This window comes from Myiozetetes cayanensis, unplaced genomic scaffold (assembly GCF_022539395.1).
Source record: "Myiozetetes cayanensis isolate MyiCay16 unplaced genomic scaffold, myiCay2020 scf1, whole genome shotgun sequence".
NCBI classification, from domain to species: Eukaryota; Metazoa; Chordata; class Aves; order Passeriformes; family Tyrannidae; genus Myiozetetes; species Myiozetetes cayanensis.
In genome coordinates this window covers 142018698-142039238 of record NW_026086604.1, presented here as the reverse complement: position 1 = coordinate 142039238, position 20541 = coordinate 142018698, and the positions used below count along the sequence as shown (strand labels likewise).

At 37.0% G+C, this 20541-nt stretch overlaps 1 protein-coding gene across 1 annotated transcript in view; it reads right to left on the bottom strand.

Moving 5' to 3' along the window:
* Nucleotides 1-20541, bottom strand: part of PTPRN2 (protein tyrosine phosphatase receptor type N2) — a 642194-nt gene that overhangs the window by 361587 nt on the left and 260066 nt on the right. Inside the window, exon 10 of the mRNA XM_050310509.1 lies at nucleotides 12367-12453. Within this exon, the coding sequence (XP_050166466.1) occupies nucleotides 12367-12453 (87 nt within the window). The remainder of the gene's footprint in view (nucleotides 1-12366; nucleotides 12454-20541) is intronic.

Here is a 20541-nt window from a genome sequence, read left to right as displayed (position 1 = left end):
TTGTTTATGACCTGATGAATTGCAAACAAACCATTCCCTCAGATGAGGGAGGTGCTGATGGGGGGGCAGAGGAATCCCTCCTGGCTGCTTACATCAGGACTCAGCCAGTCGGGGAGGGGAGAGCACTCGGACACGTAACCACAATGTCCAGGCTAACCTAACCTACATCTGAGACACACAACTGCTGCGACTGAGATTAAAAATGTTATATAAACGTGATTAAAACAATATTTTTTCATCTATCCCTCCCCAAGCTGTATGCTACTACGATTACACCTATGCAAATTTGTAGTCGAGTCGCCTGACATAAATGAACTTATACCCACCTAAGTAAGAGAAGACTGGGAGTTTTAGAAGGCACCTGGTGTGATTACAGTCGTAATCACACTAAGGACTTTTTTCTTATACTTTGTTAGGATGATTTTTGAATAAAGGTAAGCAGTCCTGGTTTCACAGCTAATAAACAGTGACTTCTCCCCACACAAAATGTAATATCTGTTGCAATGACCTGCTAAATTTATTACTCAGAATTTACTGACTAATTACCTCCTCTGTTGGCTGTCACAACTTCTGCTATTTTTTTTTTTTAATTTCAGTAATGTTGCCTTCAGTTATAATAGGTGTGTGTTTTTTTTTTTAACAAAGACATTCAAAGCATATTGCAAATTGTCACCCTTATGTGCTGTTGTCTTTTATTCTGTTTACTAGAGATGAAATAATTACAGTGTTTATACCAAAATGACTTGAAGGTTGATTGCTGATTTAATAATATCCCCTCCCCTTGGGTTTATATTTCCCATCTGAAGGTGGGAGGGTGCAACACACACAGAAACAAAGAATATTCTTTGTGTAAAATAGAAGTATTTCCTTTCATTAATTGTTTTACGACTAACAACATTCTTCTTATTTTTGCCTGTCAACAAATGAACGATCTGGATAAACAGAGCTGGAGCATGATCAATATGGCAAGGTCCATATCACTTTCAAGCCGTAGGTTATAATTATATTTATGAATGACAGGATTTGAATCTCCATAAATTATGTACCAAGCTTTGCATGCCTATTCCTCTCCCTCCTGTGTGTGTACTTCAGTATTACAATATCACACCGAAGGTTTACTGTGAGATACAGTCACAGTCTATCATACCCCCTAGTGGAAAAGGATTTGAGAAACAAGTGCCAACATGGTTCTGTGTACTCTTGAAGATGAGACATAGGGCTGATGCCAGATGGAAATGAGTTGAGGTGGCACTGTGTTTTTAAGAGATACAGGCAGAGTTCAATTTCTCAAGACTGGAGGAAGATGAGGAGATTAGGATTGGATATTTCCAACATGAAACATTCTCTTAATGACCCTATTTCATAAAACAGAGCTTGCCTTAATAAAGCTTAGATTTGAAATTAAAGTCACCACTTGTCTATATGTTCATTTCAAAATCCTTTAATCTCTGGAGGTTAAGAAAAGCAATTAGTAACGCTCCAGAGGACTGTGCAAAGCAAATTTTATAGCAGTGAAGGTAATTGTCTCAGGAAACGTTTGGTGGGCTTGAACTAATGACTTGCAATATGTACACATTTCTGTTCTTTCTGTGTTTAGGAATTTGAAGCTTATGTCCATTGTTTATATTGCAATGAAGCCTTCTTTTCACCTTCTCAATTTTAGAAATTCTAAAGTGTTCATGCTATAAATGTGTTATATATTATATATAGAAGTACATAAACATACTTATGTCAAATCAAATTAATGGAGAAAAGCAGCATAATTAAAAGTAGCATTTTTATACTACAGTATGTTTATACAACATGATTTACAGAGAAAAGCAAAGGCAGAAAACTTCTGCTGGACATTGACATGTAGTACATGAATGGATTGAAATAGCCAGTGTACACTGGCTATTTTATCCTCCTTTTGATACTCAGATGAGCTGTAAATCAATTGACCACTTGATTCAGGCTGCCCCAACATTTGGGACCAGAACTGTTGACTGCTTTAGTGAAGCATTGCATCATATTTTATTTATATTACATAAACAGGTGCCTGACTAAGCCTCTAAGACTCAGGAAAGCTGCAAAGGATGTGTTGTGCCGACCTGCTACAAAATAACATCCCTGAACCGTTGAGTAGAGAATTATTGATCATCACTCAAACTTAATAGTAAAAAGGCACACATCTCTCACTCTTTAATATCTTTCCTGTTGAAAGATTTGGTTCACTTTGCACCTGACCTGCACAAATGTCAATGTACAGCTGTATGTATTCTCACATTCCTATTGACAGGTATGTACGCACAGCCAGCGATCAATTAAAAAAATCTTTTTCTCTTTTAGCAAATTGAGTTTTTTGAGCTTTTCTCTGGAAGCTCTTAACATGCTCCTTAAACTGTAGGATGACACATGGTGTTCCAGAACACACAGCATGCAATACAGCCAATAACATTTTATGTATTCATATTTATGTCCTATATAAAGTAAGCATGAACTGTTTGTTTGCAACAGTGTCTAAAGAAATGTGGTCCTGCACTAAACACATGGCATGGAGAGAGAAAGCTGTGCTACCATCACACCTGGTGTCTGTCTGACCATGACCAGGAGCTAAAGATGGAAAAGCAAAATCTCTGCTAAGGGGAAGGGCATTAACTGCAGTTAGTAGTTGATCTCCCATCTTGCATATATTAGGGTTCTTTTCACCAGGCTGGGAGGTGTAACAGATACACCACACAGATTAGAAAGATTGGCAGTTTCAGAGCAATCTCGTCCTGCAAACGTTACTACATAGAACCAAAACTTAGGTTTGGGTTTGTTGATTGCAGCTCAAGTTTACTTCTGCAAGCTACAGCCTTTGAAATCAGGTGAGTACCTGGACATCTTGGCGTGCCCTCTTCTCTCCCCCTGGAACGACAAGTGCCGTGGAGTGACTGCACAGAGCACCATTTCAGGGGGAGCAAAGAGGGCACGACAAGGTGTTCAAATAGCGAAATGCCTTCTGGCTGACACACTGCTGTCGTTAGAGTAATTTCAAGAGTGAAGTCACAGAAAAAGGATGGCTGGTCCAGAAAGGGATGCTCTCCAATAACAGCAGTCCACGTCTAGTGGGTCTCTGATACCAATTCTAAAAGGTGGAATTTAAATTATTTTACCTAAATCATTAATTTTATAATAATCATTTTATCTATATGCATCAAAATTGCACTAAGTACACTGCTCCTAATTTACACTGCAAAAGATGATGAAAGAGTATTTCAGAGATTTTACAACTTGCTTCATCTGAGGTGAAGATTATTTTGCTAAGCCTACAATTTAAATGATTTTAAAAAGAGACAACGCTCAATTTAGAGATTGATGCTACACTCAGTTTGTCCTATTTTTATTCTTCACAAAATGCAACTTTTGATGATTACTCAATATCTATGAATAATTTGCAGAGTTTTAAAATAATTTTTCTATTAATCTGTCACAAGCCATGAAACTTGACATTTTCACCACGCTGAGTACATGAAAGTTGCCAGCTTTGCCTGCCATGCAAATAAGGTTCTTAATTACAGTATTTAAAAGAACAAACCATACAAGTGCTATAATTTCTTAAGGTAAAAAAAAAATGTTTGGACCCTGAGAGAGTGGGAAAATGGTCTCAAAAAGCTGCTTAAATGTACAGTGATTTTTCTTTCACTCCCCGAGGATTAAGCTAAAGCATAAAATTTATGTCATTTGAAAAAATAAAAATTGTATTCTATTTATATTTCTACTCTCTTTCTTTTTACTGTTATACCTACAAACAGCAGACATTTTTTAATTTTCACCCAGTAAATTTCAGTGCATTTTGCTGACTTCAGGTCTACTGTGGAGTCAGCTGGAATCACGTGTAAAATTTTCCTACTAGGATGACAGTCACCTTAGGTTCAGTTTGCTCAAGTAGCTTTTACTCCTTAATGAAGAGCATGGCTCAGATGTTAGGATTGTTGCAGAGGTACAGCTTCACTACAGCTCACAGTTTTGATAGGATCAATGTAAGGGACAAATTTCATTGATGAGGATTTGGCTGCACAACCAAAGAAAAAACCCCAAATTTTGCTACAGTCTCAGTTCAAAGGGCTACAAAACTCTGAGTGCTACAACCAGAGGTCTCCTGCTTGCCCTCTTAATAACCTGTTGGCTTCTCCTTTAGCTCTGAGGGGACCAACTCAAAGATTTGTTCTTGAGGTTCCCCTGCCAGCTGTGAGGTAGAAATAATTGCTTTATTAGGGAAGCACCGCAACTGGAATTTATTGGGCTTTTTCAGACTCATACATATACAGATGTGTATTTGCTCTGACTGTCTTTATGGCTCTTAAGGAATACAAACCTTTCCACAGGAACGTCATGGTGCAACTCATTGACACAGATATGCAATATTTACTGACTAGGGTGTAAAAAAAAAATGCAAAAGAATTATTTATCTTTTTCAGCTGGGTCAGCGGCTCTGCAATATTCATTCGATCCAACCATCCAGGTCACAAAGAAAGAGAAAAAAAATGTGTGTTTGTACATGTAGGAGAATCAGGTAGCCAAGGGCAGGAGGATCAAGAAAGGCAAAGACGTAAGATACTTTTTTTATATTTCTTCTAAGGGATTATTCTTTTAAACAAATCCCTACATTATGATCTTTTTTCATTTCTAATATTAGTAATGCTATTCGTGAACCAAGCTTTAGTTCAAGAGTGAGAATTACAGTTCTCTATTTCTATTCTCATATCTGTCACCAAATTCTGTACCATATTAGGGAAAATGAAGCAAACTGCCTTGAGTTTCAATTTACCCATCTGTAGAATGGAAATGATTACCTGTTAATAATATGTGAAATGTTGTATAAATTAAATGTAATGGCATATATTCAGTGAGTTCCTTGAGAGAAAGAAATATATCCTGCCTACCCTGTGATGTTATGAACTTTATTTTATTAAAAAAGGAATATGACAGCATTCTCAGTCACACAGGAGGATGAGCAGTAGAGAAATATGAAAAAAAGGTAAACTTCAGAAGGTCACTTTTATCTGTAAAAACCTTCTCATGAGTAGGGAGCTATGAGTTCATGGAAATGTATCTATAACACCACATTCATTCTGCTTTTGCTTGCACAAGTGCAAACCTTCTGTTTTAATGAGATGAAATGTTGTCATGAAAAGCCAAACATCATACATATTATTTGTAAGAATCTCCTTCGATTTCTATGGTCTTTCTCTTTTGTCACCTAGAATTCATAAAATGCTGCAGGCCAAAATCCTTCTTGTTATTTTAATGATTTTTATATTTTTTTAGCAGGCAAGTTACAGGGAAGAAGGCAAAATGATCTTGGTTATATGCACATTCATTAAAGAAAAGCACACAAAATATATTGTACCTTAGGGGGAAAAGCCACAAGACTAATGTAATGCTAAGGTTGTGAATTCACACATTTTTAGGTAAGGAAATGCAGAGTTGAAACTTTCACTTTATTTTGTTTTCTTATAATCATTTCTTTAAAAACTGATGTATCTTTATATTATAAACTGGTTGTCAAATGAGACAACATATAGCAGAAAACACAATGCAATTTCCTATAAATGCCTGCATGCAATGAGTTACAGCAGTACATTTTTCAGATAATTTGTTTCCCAGAGTCATTAAATCTGTGCAAGAAGTCAAGTTTGAGTAAAAGGGGTTCCATTATTTCTGAGTTATGCTTTTATAACATTTTAAACAAGATTATGTCAAATAGCCATAGGCTGTTGGTTTGCTAGTTAAAATCAAAAAGCAGATGACAAATACTGCTCAATTTTTTTGAAAGGTGTATCTTTTTACTAAGACTAAGAATAGCACAGGTTCAAATTGAAATCTTGCTTAATTTCCAGAAAACAAATGGAATGGAAATAAAAATCAATCCATTGCTAGTTTATACTGCAGCATCTTAAGGAGAGCAGGATGAACTATTGTTTTTCCATATGCACAATACAAGAACATTCCTCTCAGTAAATCTAAATGAGATCGATGGCAGGATCCAGAATCTGTCAATCTAGAAAAAAAACTTTGCAAGCATATTAATCCACAGGTGTTCAACATGCAACACAAGAAAAGATTAATCACACCAAATCAAGGAGAAAGTAGTCATTCCCTCTACTACTCACAGTAGAGGGAAGTTTGCAGATACAAACCTAATAAGATACTGTCCCACTACTGCTCAGTGGTTAAATAATCCTCCCTCACACTGTTCTGCTTCTCAATAATTTCCTGAGATGTTCACATTTAGAGCATACATACACCAGATGTCATAATACATCAGCACAGTGAAGTGAAAATACCAAGTATTGTTCCAGTGTTTAGGTTCTGGATGACTGAGTGTGATTAACTGGTTGATTAGATTTTTCAAGTGTTATAAAAATAACATGACAAACAATGACCAAAACCTATATGGCATGATTAGGACACACTATAGCCAATGCACATGTTCATAATAGGTGAGGCTGGGAGCTCCACTCATCAGCCTGCCTGCCCAACACTTCCGATTTGGAAGTATTTAAAGCTTCTTCAAACTTCCACCACTTGGTTCGATTTTCAGATATCTTCCTCAGTTCAAGTTCTTTCACTGGGATGGTTGGCTGGCTTTTCAAATTGTATTTGTTCCAGCCCAGCCGTTTCAGCTCTTCCTAAGAATAAGGGTAATGGTAATGATAGATAATATCTGTTTGTGTAAGGCCTTGTCTTTGAAAAGGGGGTGCAAAGTCTCTCTAACCCCACTGCTTGGAATCAGAGATTTGAAGCATGGCAAGGATGTGCTTGCAACTGCCCTCATGATAAGTATTCCAAATTCAAGCTTTTGTTAGAATCACTGTTTACTTCAAAAACATAGTTGACACTAAGGACATACTACAGCATAACAGGAAAAATCAATCTTAACTTCATATGTAGAAATGCAGTCTTTCTTTTCAAAGGGTTTTTTCAGTAGGATCCTAATATCCAAGGTTGAGTAGTGGTCAAGCAGCAGAGAAGAACAATATTTTTAGGGGGCTTAATTTCAATTTTATCAGACTTTAGAAAGTATGCTGCAAATAAGGTATGGAGCTATGAAGATGTAAAGGTCCTACTGTTACTTTGAGTTCTGCTGGTACCATCCACTTCATATTCAGACTCAGATTCAGTTCATTTGAAGCCAGATCATTTGAGGTATTTATTTATTTATTTTAGAGGCCAAATAGCACTGTCTAAACTGAGAGCTGACTTCTGGGACTGCTGAATGCTCAGGATGGTAATTGAAGTTAATGGGATCTCTTCTCAGTCGGTGAAGTTCTTTTCAGAAGAGACATCACACTGGACACTTTGTATTGGCAAATGCTCTGACACTAATCTTTTCATGCATAACTTCAGCTCTCTGTGGTTCTAATAAAACCGATATCTCATGAGTTAAATATATTGATTCATGTTTGTCAAGCATTTTGATAGTGTACTGAAGAGCACCATAGGAAAAAAATAAATAAACTAAAACAGAAGGAAATGGGATTTCTGTCCTTAAAGCAGAATTTGAATAAAATGCAATAAATAAAACCTGAACTCACACATTAAACAATGACAATAAAACGAAACATTGAAGAACTACTCATTAACCAAGCAATTTTTTTTCTGTTGTAGATAGTATACAGATAGCTGTAGAAAAATATATAGATATGACTAAATATTTCAAGACTCTATCATAAGTAGAGTTGTTCAAAATATTAGTCATCTGAACAAACTAGAAATTTAAGAAAAAAATGGTTGAGTTCAGACCAAAGTCAAATTTTTGTTTATTCTTATCACCAAAATAAACACATTTTCCTTATAAGACAGTTACATTTTGAAACTAGTCATTACTTTGAATTTATAGTATATTCTTTTCAAAACATCAAACCACACTACTGTGTCTGCTGTAAAGTTTGAAAGGTATTTTTCAGCTGAAGTCTTCATCCAATTTCCCTACATACTTTCAGAATTTTCATTTTTTATATAATTGGCTATTCAAGTAAAACACCGAATTATCTGTAGTCTCAGTGTGGGTAGGGAGCACTGTCAGGTGAAAGCTGAACAACCAACCTGAATCTTGGGCGTTGAAGCTTTAGACTCTGAAAGATGAGTGACTCGGTCTTCTAACTTAGCTTTGGATGTACAATAAAGATGCAACAAACCGTTCATGATAGGGGAAGACTGGTTAAATGTTATGGCTTTGCAATCAAGGACATTATATGAGATAACCAGAATCAGCTTTTTCAACTTGAAAAATCTATTTATATTAGCATTTGAAATGTAGCCTAAGTATCCTGTTCATTCCCAACGTTATATATCTAGATTATATGCTTATATATAGTCAGTTGTTACACTGCAAAACAACAACAGCAAATAGAGATTAATGTAATTTTATGGAATGAATATAAAGTGTTCTGCTACAGGTTTTCCACTGAAAAATTATATATGGAAATGGAAATGTTGGTCAAGTTATCACATCTCCTGAAAGGACAGTTCTTTGAGTACTGAGGTGAGGTATATTAGAAGGCAAAAATGACAAAGCTGCCACTAAGATGAATGGGTGGAGGAAGTTAAAGCAGAACAAAATGGGGAAAAAAGAGACACCTAGAGGGAAAGATCTTCAATGGCAATTTGGAAAATCTTATCAGTCTAGAGAGAATGTAATATTCAGTGAAAATCTAACTCTTCACTGGAGGCTGAGAATGGTAGGATATAAGTTCTGAAATAAGATGAAATCAGAATAATCTGGTTTTTTTCCATACAAAGGTCTTCAGCTAAGCCAGAGCTGAAAATTCCTCTCAGCAATGTTCTCAGTAAATACCCCAAGTATAAGAATATTAAATAAAAGTCTGGAAATAATTTGTATTCTCATCAGAAACCAAATAAGTCATCTATGTTCTAATCAGTGACTTTGACTGTTAATTCTAAGTGTCCTTTCTACTACCTTCAAAGGTGAGCTTGCAAATTTTGGTATTTTTATTGTATTTGGATTTTTTTTTATAAAGTCTCATGTTTGTAAATTTATTCTACAACATGTGAAGAATTGCAATTACATGAAGAAGGTCAATGTTGCAGATTGCAAAGTCACATTTTTTTAAAATAAGTACAAACTCTCCTCACATTGCTACCCCTCTGACTCAATCCATGATACCAGTCCAACAATCAATCACCAGGGGCATTGGACACCCATAATTAGATTATAAAATCATAACTATAGTCATTTTACGTCTGCTTGCATAATTACATCAGCATGCTAATATCCTTTTAATGGTCTCTAATGATGTAATAAGAAATAATGGAATTTATTTGACAGCTACATAACCATTAACAAAACATATTAAGCATAACTATTGCTTCCATAAAGATTCAGGCTGTGTCCAAAAGTGACAACTAACATGTTGGATCTTTTTTTTTTTAACGTTGAAATATTTCTAATTACGAATTCCCTAAATCTATTCCCACTCATCTTCCCAGGGTGAGCAAAGTTTATGTCAATTCGAACTTGACAACAAATCAGCTGAAGAAGTGGACTGAGTGCTCTGGAAGTCAAGCCTGAGGCTATACTGTGAATTGAAGGCTATCAGTTGAAGTTGGCAGGATTGTGAAAGACAGAAGATAAGATAAGCTGATTACTACCATGCATCAACTAATCAAGAGCTAACAGGGGGAATTGGTAGGAATCCATGGCAAAAGCAATTGTTTCACTTACCCAACTCCAAAGCACAGGGAGAAACTAAAAATACAGGGAAGAGTGAAAGAGATTTGCAGACAAAACTAAAGATTGTAATTTATTAGTGAAAAAGACCCTTTCAGGTATTTTTTTTTCAGAGAAAACTGCAAGAAACTCTTAACTGAGAATTTAAAGAGCTTTAAAAGAACTCACCACTTGGCCTCTCTCCTTAGTTCTTACACTATTCTGATTTGGTGTGATGACTTTGTCTACACTCTCAAATTAACTCCATTATCCTCATTAACATCTCTGAAATCTCTGCAATGATCTTAAAAAATCCAAGTCTACACTGTTATTTTCTAACCATTTGGAATTCTTGGAGGGAAAAGAGAGAACTGAGAATTTTAGACCACGCAAATACTCAGGTCAGAGTTCAAAGTAGGCTAGTACAACAAATTCCCACTCCTTTCCCATTCCTTTTATAAATCCTCCATCTTCAGGCTTACTGGTAGTTTTTTCTACATAAATTCCCCATTTTTTAAAAAAATGAATCTCTAAGAAAAAGAATATTTTAGTTGCCAGTGAAATAAAATAATGTACATCACCCATGATTCCAAAGACCAAGGAGAAAGCATATTTTCTGAGAGACCTCATTCTCCCACTTTGATATGTCAGTTGTGGATATGACACGGCATCAAGTTTTTCCAGAAACTCTTGTCCATGAGGCCACTCAGAAGCTAACCAAAGTCCTCAAACTCACACTGTTTTCCACTGATAGTAGTGCAGTGATAAGAAAACAACACATCCAAGAAGTGTTAACTCTTTTCTTGGCAAAGCCTTTTTGTAAAGATTCTACTACTTCTATATCTACTGGGCAGCTCCACATTTCTTTAGTATTTCAAGTGTTTAATCTGAGTCAAAGCATCTCATTCTCTTGGACAAAGAAAATTTGTTATGGATGAATTTTCACTAATCTGAGATTTGGGATAACCTTTCACAGATTTATAGATCATTTAAAAAGGCAAAGACGGATAAAAACGTTGTGTGGATAGACAGAATCCTCCGTTCTGTTTGGAGTTACTGTAACTCATAGCATACTTTTAAGACACTAACCATACAAGTACTTTGAGTACAGTCATATCACTGCATATTAATAGATGCAAAATAACCAGCTTCCCTAATTTTGCACATTAAAATAAAGAAAAGGTTGATCATAGCTAGCTATATCTCTGGAGGGATATTTTTCATTAGAGAATGAATCTTCAGCCTGCCAGTTGCAATGTTGTTGTGATTTATCAAATGATAAAAAATAACCAAAAAGCTTTATACTACAATTAGAAAGGTAGGTGAAAGTGCTCTTGTACTGTAAATGAATGAACTTAATGATGCAGAACCCGCTGATTCCAGCAGAGAAATTGTTCCATGGGATTACTACTTTAAATGTGCAGTAGTTTATCTGCTAGTGTTCAAAGTCAAGGATGCAAATTCTCTTTACAAGGAAGATAATAGAATATCATCGGGGTTTGTAATTTAAAAACACAGTTTTCATAAAAATGTATTTCATGAAATATAACCAAAAAACATTCATTGAAACAAAGCAAACAAATATGGGAATATTTTCCTTCTCAGTAACTAAAGTCAGTGTGTCTGGTATTTTTCAGGTTTCTAAAAAGATTTTTTTCCCCAGGAGTCTATTTTTCCATACATATACAGTAATAAAAGGTGTTGAATTTTATTTCCAATTAAGAATAAACACTTCCACTAAGGATGAAACATCACCAGACTATGACTAAATCAGAGCATTAAACAATGAATTACATTCTGCAACTGAAAGTTAAACAAAAGCTGATGGCAGCACAGGTGAGACTGAGAAAAGCTCTGCACTTCAGCAACTCAACTCATGGGCCAAAGCAAGAAGCCCCAGATCCTGTGAAACACAGGCTACCCAGACATCAGTCATTTTGTGTGAACCCAAGATGTGGTTCTTTCCAGGAAGCTGTTGAAACCCTCCCACAGCTCACCCTTCTTTTCCATTCCTTTTGTATCAAACTACTTTTATTTTCTGTTTTATAAAGAAAGACTGAAGTTTTGTGAAGTAAATGTTCCTACCAAAATGCTTTCAGCAAATCCCCACTCTAAAGCTCTTTACTGGGCAAAGCAAAACCATAACCTTCTAGTTCATGACATTAACATGCAGAGCATTCCTCAGTATGAATCATAGGAGGAAAAACAGTAGCTCAACACAGTTGAACTCCCTGTGACTTTTTAAATAAGTAGCTGACCAAGCAGCACGACCTAGGGTGCCATGTGCCAGACTCAAAGCTAGGGGCTCAAATCCTTTCTCCATCTGTGATGTAACTTTTCCCCTCGGCAATGCTGGGTATAGTGACCCTTCACAAGACTTCCCTTACCTAGAAGCTGTTACATAAGGTTGGTAATATTTTTACAGCCCTTTGAACAGATTATTTTTCACTATGGAAGCACAGAAAAGTTTCAGTCTTTATAATTTTTTTCAAAATAATTTGTTCCTGTGTGTAGGGAATGCTACAAAGATCATCACAATACTCTCTTTTGCCTCTTGCACATTCTCATTAATTTTGGCATTAAGGAGTAGATATTTCCTTGCAAGACAAACTATTCAAAAATAATGAGATATTCAATAAAATAAAAAGGAGCAAATTCCATGTACGTACTTGACATCATCGAAGACACTCATCTGCAGCTTCAGGAGATCTGCCACTTCCTTTATTAACTCCAAGCCCTTTTCCACACTCAGGGGGCTGTTGAAAGGGAGCAAGAAAACAGAGCATTACGAAAATGGAACTCATCAATACTTGAGAGGCTAAAGGTCCCAAAAGAGTTATCACCTTGGCCTCTTTGAGCCTGAAAGCCACCACTAACTGTATTCCTGTCACATAGTGATCGTGATATCCAGGGAATTGGGATCAGGTGCTTCTTCAGGCATGATGAATCACCTGAATTTTCCAGCAATAAGACAAACAATAAGGTGTAAATGGAATTGTTAGGAAGTGTAATGGGCCCATGATGCAGCAACCAGTTCATCTCAGTCCTCAATAAAAAATGTAATAAAGTAAAAGGACAGAAAGAAAGAAAAGGATTGACGAGACAAGGAGGGAAACAAACAATGAAAGTCAAATTGCAGGCTCGGTATCAAATGGACAAGGGAAAAGCGTATTTTTAAATTCATTAGTTTTTAAAATGAATCTTTGCCCAGTGAAAGGATACAAAATTATTATGGATTTGAAAGTAAACAATGGAGCAAGACACACAGTCCAGAGGACACTGATTAGATACATAGGATTTAGCTTGGTGTGTGCATACACTGCTGACAGAACCCCCTTTAAATCTTTTTAGCCTTTGTCAATGCCACATTTACATTTTTTAATTTAGAAAACAGGTTGCAATCAAGCCTAACACAAGAAGACTGCTATAATTTTAAAAAGCACTTACCTAGATGCAAAATTTATATTTGCAAAAATTTCAGGTTATTAGACTTGTTACAACTCTAAAGATGCATTAAGAACATTCCATCCCTAATATACGAATCATACCTTGCTTGGATGTAGTTCAGTATTGTGGAACCATTTAAAGAAGTATTAAGCAAGTAAAAGGATACAGAAATTATATAACAATGTCCAGTAAAAACAACATATACAACATTCTCTGGCTAAGAGATTAATAATCACAGATTTATTCTCAACAATGTTAAAGCCTCAAAGATCACAAAATTAAACCTTGCAAGCTAATCTAACTCATGACATGGTAATGCAGAAGCAACTTTGATGAGACTAACCCAGGGGAAGAAAGGTTCTGTATTTTTTCCTTCAAGGATATATAACAAGTAGGAGAAGAAGGTGTCAAAAGAAAGTATGTAGTATTAGATACAATCTTTTTAACTGGACTAAGGTGACAATGTTTGTTTTTCAAAGCTTTTTACAAAGGTAATTATTTCTGCCTCACAGTTAAAGTTTTTGAATCTAATTTTACATCACAGTAATAATTGCCACCATTTTATTTATTGCCTGCAATGAGCACTGGCTTTTTTGGTTGGTTTTTGGATTGGGTTTTTTTTGTGTTGTTTTTTTTTTTTTTTTTCACTGGATTCTGCATACACTGCCCTAAGGGCACCACTATTTAAATAATGGGATGTCTCATGCGGATCTTGGTTAGGATGGAATTGCTCAGCCTCCCTTCGTGCTTCTAACCCAAAAGGCTCAAGAGACCTCCTGTCACACAAGCAGAGGTAGCCCCTCAAGGCACCAGATAAATTTAGAGTTTTTCTAGATGTCTAAGACAGAAATGTTCTTGTGTGAAAGTAACAAAAGAATCTGATTGATTCTGCAAGGAAAAAAATGTACTATAGATTATTCATAAAACCCTCATATTTCAAGGACTGACAGTGGGTAAAAATGTGATTATTCCCATCACTATGAAAGCAGATTGTCATAGTGACTCTGGGGTTTATGTGTTAATTAAATCTTTTCTCCCAAAGATGTTGGCTTAAATTTTACGGGAATGATTGGTGTCAGCAAGTGGGCTTTTACTGGAACAGCAAGTCTGATGCAGGCAAGGACTGCTTTGTACATTGGTGTGGGTTTTTTACCAAGGGAGCCTCATTTGTAAAAACTCAACCTTCTATTCCCTGCTTACTCCTCCTTCCCTGAAAAAAACACTCCCCAGTTTCAAAACCAAGATATGCTGCAACAAGCCACTGCAGTAGCAGTAAACTGGGCATGTAATCAGAGCATTTGAGTGCTACAAACCAGAAACAATGCTGGAGGGAAAATGGAAGGGTGCTGGAAGACCATTCTTTTGCAAGCCTGTGCATCTAGGAGTAATCTTAATAACCCTCATATAATATGAAACTAAAACACAGAGGTTCAAAAACTCAGCTGCAGAAATTGTTATTCATAATGGCACAGGACAGCTGCAGGACCAATACTCTTTGGCACCAGTACTATTATTGGTCACACTGTCATCTTTGAAGACTCTCATTAAGAATGATTGCAATCACTATATTTTCTGATGTGATTTTCCCAAATTCTCAACACTGTTACATTCTAGTACTGTTTATTACTGTCTTATTAGAGTTGTGTTGTAGGACAGTAGAATATTGAAAACCTTTCTCTAAAAATGCCAGACCATGATTTTCCACACTAAATTTATGCTTGGCTTTTGTTTAGAGTTGCATTTCTCTCAGTGTTGCATGGTTTGTACAGTGATTGCCTTTAACTTCATTTACATGGGGAGAGTAACACGGTTTTCACCAGCACAGTGTTAAGCAAACTAACCTACCTTACAACATCACCTTAAACCAATATCACCCAGCTGATTTCAGGCTTATATAAAGAGAAGGCAGAAGACAATCTCACAAACATCATCTATCCTCCTGCCCGTGGCCTTTCCTCACATCCCCAGTGCAAGCACACAGACAATATTTGTGGTCTTTCACATACTATGTTTAGTTTTCAGCCTGCTTGATTCAGTTTCTGTATTAGGGAGTGGGGTTTTTCTTAGGAATGTTTCCTCTGCTGATTGTGAGGATGCAACAACTGTGGAACTAATTCAACAGAAAGTGTTACAATAAACCAAAGACAAAAAAATAATTGGTCAGATAAGGAACAAACACTGAGATACTCCATAAAGAAATTGTAACAGTAGAAAGAAGACTCTGCAGAGAACCCTGAAAACTGAACTATTTTATCAAGGCCAAAGACTTGGAGAAAATTTATAGGTAAGGTTTACTCTGCTTTGTCTGAACTGTTGAGACGGTCACTTCAGTACCAGAGGGAGGGAAACCTCTTTTGTTCATGGGCCTTGCTGGCACTCCGAGCAGCACAGCACAGAGGGAGTCTCTGGGCTGTGGGCCCTCAGGTTCAAGGTCCAAGACAGGTGCAACTCATATGTGTTTTCTTTCAGGAGCCTGTAATAAGGCATTTCAGTACACCAGTAATGGTGAATCCTTAAAAGAGAAATCACAGTTTACATGGGCCTCAGAAATACAGAGCATGAGCTGGAAAACCCAAAAGCAGCGAAAGGACTTCTCATGGATGCCATTTATGTTTCCTCAGTTCTCTTGAGGCTGGCTAATCCTTTTTATGTCAAGGAAAACTAATGGTTTCTGCAGTGTATTTAACAGTCATGCTTGATGGGCCCTGGAAAAGGCTCCCCAGAGAAGTGGTCACAGCACCAAGCCTGACAGAGGTCAGGAAGCACTTGGACAATGCTCTCAGGTACATGATATGATTTTTGGGGTTGTCCTGTGCAGGGCCAGGAGCTGGACCTCTATGATCCTTGTGGGTCCCATCCTACTCAGGATATTCTATGATTCTATCATTTGATTTCACCACTATTTTCTTGTTCGGCTTAAAGATTTTTGATCACCTTTGATCTAGATTTTGGCCAGAGGAAGAGTCAACTGTTGGATGGCATAGCACCTTTTTGCAGAAAATATAGATGTTTTGAGATGTTTTGATCTTGAGATAATGCTTACTTTGGGTTTCCTGCCTTTGGTCTCATTTCACTTGCTGCAGATTTCTGTTTTGCATGTTCTTTCAAGTTAACTGTGTTAAATACAATAAAAGCGGCCAAACCAAAATGCGAAACATCTCACAGTTTAAAATAATTCTTCTGAGAGCCTTTTTAGGTTTCCATCTCCAGTTCTCTACAGCTTGGAGGATGAAAAGAGAATCAGAAAGTATATAAAATTCATGTGTACCTAACTTTCTTCCCTTGTTTTATCTTCTAATGCCACCTCTATCTGTGAGAGCTAACCTCATTGTTATTTTTTAGCTGACAGAGTCAGACCCTACAGAACCAGTAGCAGAACTTTGTCTCTCTCAGATGCCAATCTCTAGCTCACATTATTGGTAAAATATACTTTGACACACTAATGACAACAAAGAAATAAATGGGGAAGGAAATATAAATATTTCCTTTGGGGTTTATGTAGATGTATATACAGTTTTAAAGTCTGGCAGAGTATCATCTGCAAAGTATTTCCCTCCTGCTTTTGTTTAATCTCACTTTTCAGGGCATGGCTATTTCACTAAGCTAGTTATACCTCCTGGAGAATACAGCTCATACCTCTGCTAAAAATAGCCAATGTTATATGGTGGTACTACATTATCCCTCCAGATGAAATGAGTCCCCAGCTCAGTGCAAGACTATGATGTCATGATTTAACATCATGCCATAACCATGAAAATTTCCATATCCATTTCAACCATGTGAAAAATAGATCATCCAATTTAGATCTGGTTGGCTGACCTAAAAGGATCCTGAGCCAATCATCTCCCTATAATTCTATCAGGAGTTTTGTCCAGCACATCAAAACAAACAAACAAACAGGCAGGATCTGGGCTATAAAGCTATTTGATTTAGAGATGAATCTGAAATGAAAGTACAGGAATAAATATCTCTTAACTTTAATGTGAGCTGCTGAGCACTTCTGAAAATTAGTGTAATCCATTTAAATGTTCAGGAGTGGATTTGGGAGCCAACTTTATGTAATTGTCAGAGCGTTTCCACAAAGTGTACTGGACATTGAATACAGGAAAATTAGATTGTCTGGTGAAAATAAGATTCTGTATCTTCCAATGTTTAAAAACCTCCCAGTGAGGAAGATGAAAACAGAAATATTTTAAGGAACAATCCACTTACAGAGGTAATTTAAATAATAAACACTGAATGATAATCTTCCTCTACTATTGACTATTAAAGATTACACCTTTCAATTTACAAGAAAAATGTAGTGATGAGGAGTCATTTCTAAAATTTGGTCCCAGAAAGTTGGCACAACTTAGAACAATCCCATTAAGGGATTTTATTCATGCTACGAAATGCACAGACTTTGCTAGCCTTTTTTTTTTTTTTTTTTTTTTTTTTTTTTTAATCTTTCTATGTAATCCCACCTTTTTCAGTGGTTTTATACACAAGTGAGAGAATATCTGTAGCTGAATAAATTATGAATGAGGAATAGAATATGTCTTCATCTGGAAGAGGTCTATCAAGTTACCCTGGTCAAGACATCTTCCTGACCCTCAATTCCACTATGCATAAAATGAAGGCAATTATACCAACTTTCCTTGTCAGGGGCCTGGTATTGTTATATAAAAGATGTTGTTATTTGACTTGCATCCCTTCTGGTTCTAAGAATAGAAAGAGCAGCACTACTGGCAGTATATATTACTCCCTATCAAATATGGAGCACATGTTGTAGTAATGAATACTACACAACATGAAGATTAACTTTTGGTTATAATAAAAACTCTGCTCATTCCCCTACCAAAAATTTTGTTCCAAACTTCCTCAGCACAGGGGATCTGACTGATTTTTGAGCAAATTTTGCATCTTCAGAGCACCCTGATCAAGGTGAAGTTAACTTCTGCCTCACTGGTGAGTTAGTTGTCTTGCTAAATGCCTACTGTGAGCACGTAGGATCCTATTGTGGGATGCCAGAGTCTTATGGACCAGACATGCTTCATGAATGGCCACTTAGACACTTCAGGAGGACTAGTGCTGAATATTGGATGCTGACCTCAAGACCAGTTAAGCTTCATGCTACAATTACCTGTACAATGTTACAAATGGATTCCATGTCTCCAAGAAATTCCCGAGACAAACTACAAATCTGATGAGTGAGGACAACCACTTTGAATAATGGACTATTTTTGACCTGGACCTAATGATTTATGCATTCAAAGCTCAAAGTTTCCCCTTCTGGTTAAAGAACAAGAAGAAAACATGTAAATGAAGGCACAGGAGGAGTTCTGCAGGGAGAGACACTGGCAGCATGGCCAGCTCTGCATGCGGAGCTAAATGGAGCTCAAACTCTAATGTAAGCCAGTGGGCAATGTCAAAGGGAACAAGAGGAAAAACAGAAGTAAACAATGATGAAAACTATATGTTCTGTATTTCCCAACATGCCTGTCAAAACAATCCCATAAATTGATCCATTTTGGTAGCAAAAAATCTGATGCAGTTATACAGATGGCTTGATTGCTGGCGTTTGCCAAGCCTGCTCTCAGCCTGAGGAGAGCAACATGTAGTTCAATGTTATTCTGAGGTTATGTCAGTCTCACAAGCAGTTGCTCTCTCGTTTGCTTTTCCTCCTTCCAATTGCCAAGTGCCTTTGGAAACCCACTTACTGAACTCTGAAACGCTCCCTTAGTGCCGTCATGCAAATTATGTATTGTCTTTACCAGGCTGTACCTAGTGCCCTTCCAATACTCTGTTTAGCAATTGTAATGCAGCACTATAATGGACATCCAGTCAGCCCTGTCAGATTAGTTCAATTGAATCATTTTCTGCAAAAATGAGGAATAATCTACAGTACAGAAATAGGCCTGACATTGGGAATTGCACTCTTTAAACCTAAATGTCAGTCTAATGCCCAGTAAAATCTTAAGTAAGGTAGGGTTCAAGCCACCTAAAATTTGCTTAAATCAGAAGGCAGGCAATGAAGGCTAGCTTGTCCATTTTCAAGAGTGCTGAGCACGACACGAAAAATTGCAAGATATTTCTCTGCAGCCTGAAAGTTGCCTGAGTGCTTAACTACAGTCCTCCCAGCAGTATCAGTAAGTGTCTTTTCTGGGGAGGTAAATGCCACTCCCACCTAGACTCTCTTTTGCTACCCAGACTCAAGACAGTGACATGTCCACTCCACTTATTTACCCTTGAGAATGTTCAAAAATTTGGCTACACCTGAGTTCAGCTTAAATAGTATTAAATACACTTCTAAGTCAGAGGACGAAGTAGAGTTTGAACAAAGGACTTTTGGGGAGGAGACATTTTATTTAGACTAATGTTTACTTTAAAACAATTTCAATATATACTAATGTAAAATACACACATGCTCAAAAGCTGTTTGGACCAGCAGCTTTTCTTACTTCTGAGGGCTCCATGTTAAGGGTCAGGTTCTGTCTTGCACATTATCTATTCTTCTCTCTTGCTTTTAGGCCTGAAGATGAACCAGTGGGTGATGGACAGTGCTGTCTCTCAAGTCTGGTGCACAGAGCAGTTGTCCAGGATGTGGAAGTTAAAACTGCTCAGACCAACCTCAGTAAGATCTCTTCCATCTCCTGCTTCACTTTCGAATCCCCACAGTAATAAGTAGAAGACAGGCAGAAGACACTAGACACAGTGCTTGTCAGCAGAGGAGCACTAGACACACTGGATCCCAGAATATCCTACTTGTTTGGCATGTCTCAATGAGTCTGGGCTGTTTTCTGGGGTCTTCAAATGTCCCTTCTAATCAGTGGAAGAAAGAAGGCGCCTAACCTCCCTGTGTGGGAATATCTTCACCTGTCTCTCAAGGAGCTCAATGATGTGAAATGCAGTGGGTGAGGTCCTTGGGGAATATGTGCAGCATCCAGCAGCTGTAAGTTTGGTACCTAAATGAGGCAGTCTGGCTTTCACTCTAAATTCTGAAACAACCACATTTCAGCTTTAAAGCTAGAAAGGTGCCTTAAAGGGAAAAAGTACTAAACACATGGATAACAAGACACACACCCAAAGCTCTTGAAAACACAAGATGAATGGACCAAATCTATTGAAGAATTTAATTTCTGTAATCAACTTTTATTGAACAGTGAGAGTTATACACAAGTTAAAGTGTTGGGTTAGAATGGTAAGATCCTTTCTCATTTGGTTCTTTAACTCACTGACTCACAGGTTAGCAAAAAAAAAAGAAATCTACCAGAAGACCTAGTCTGACAATTGCCTGAGTGGGTTCACCAAAGCTCAGTGACTTCTGGTGGTGGTACTTTACTCTATTTTTCAGATCAGGTTTGATCAGGTTGGTCCTGCCTACCTCTGTATTTATTTTGAATGTTTATGAATTTTTT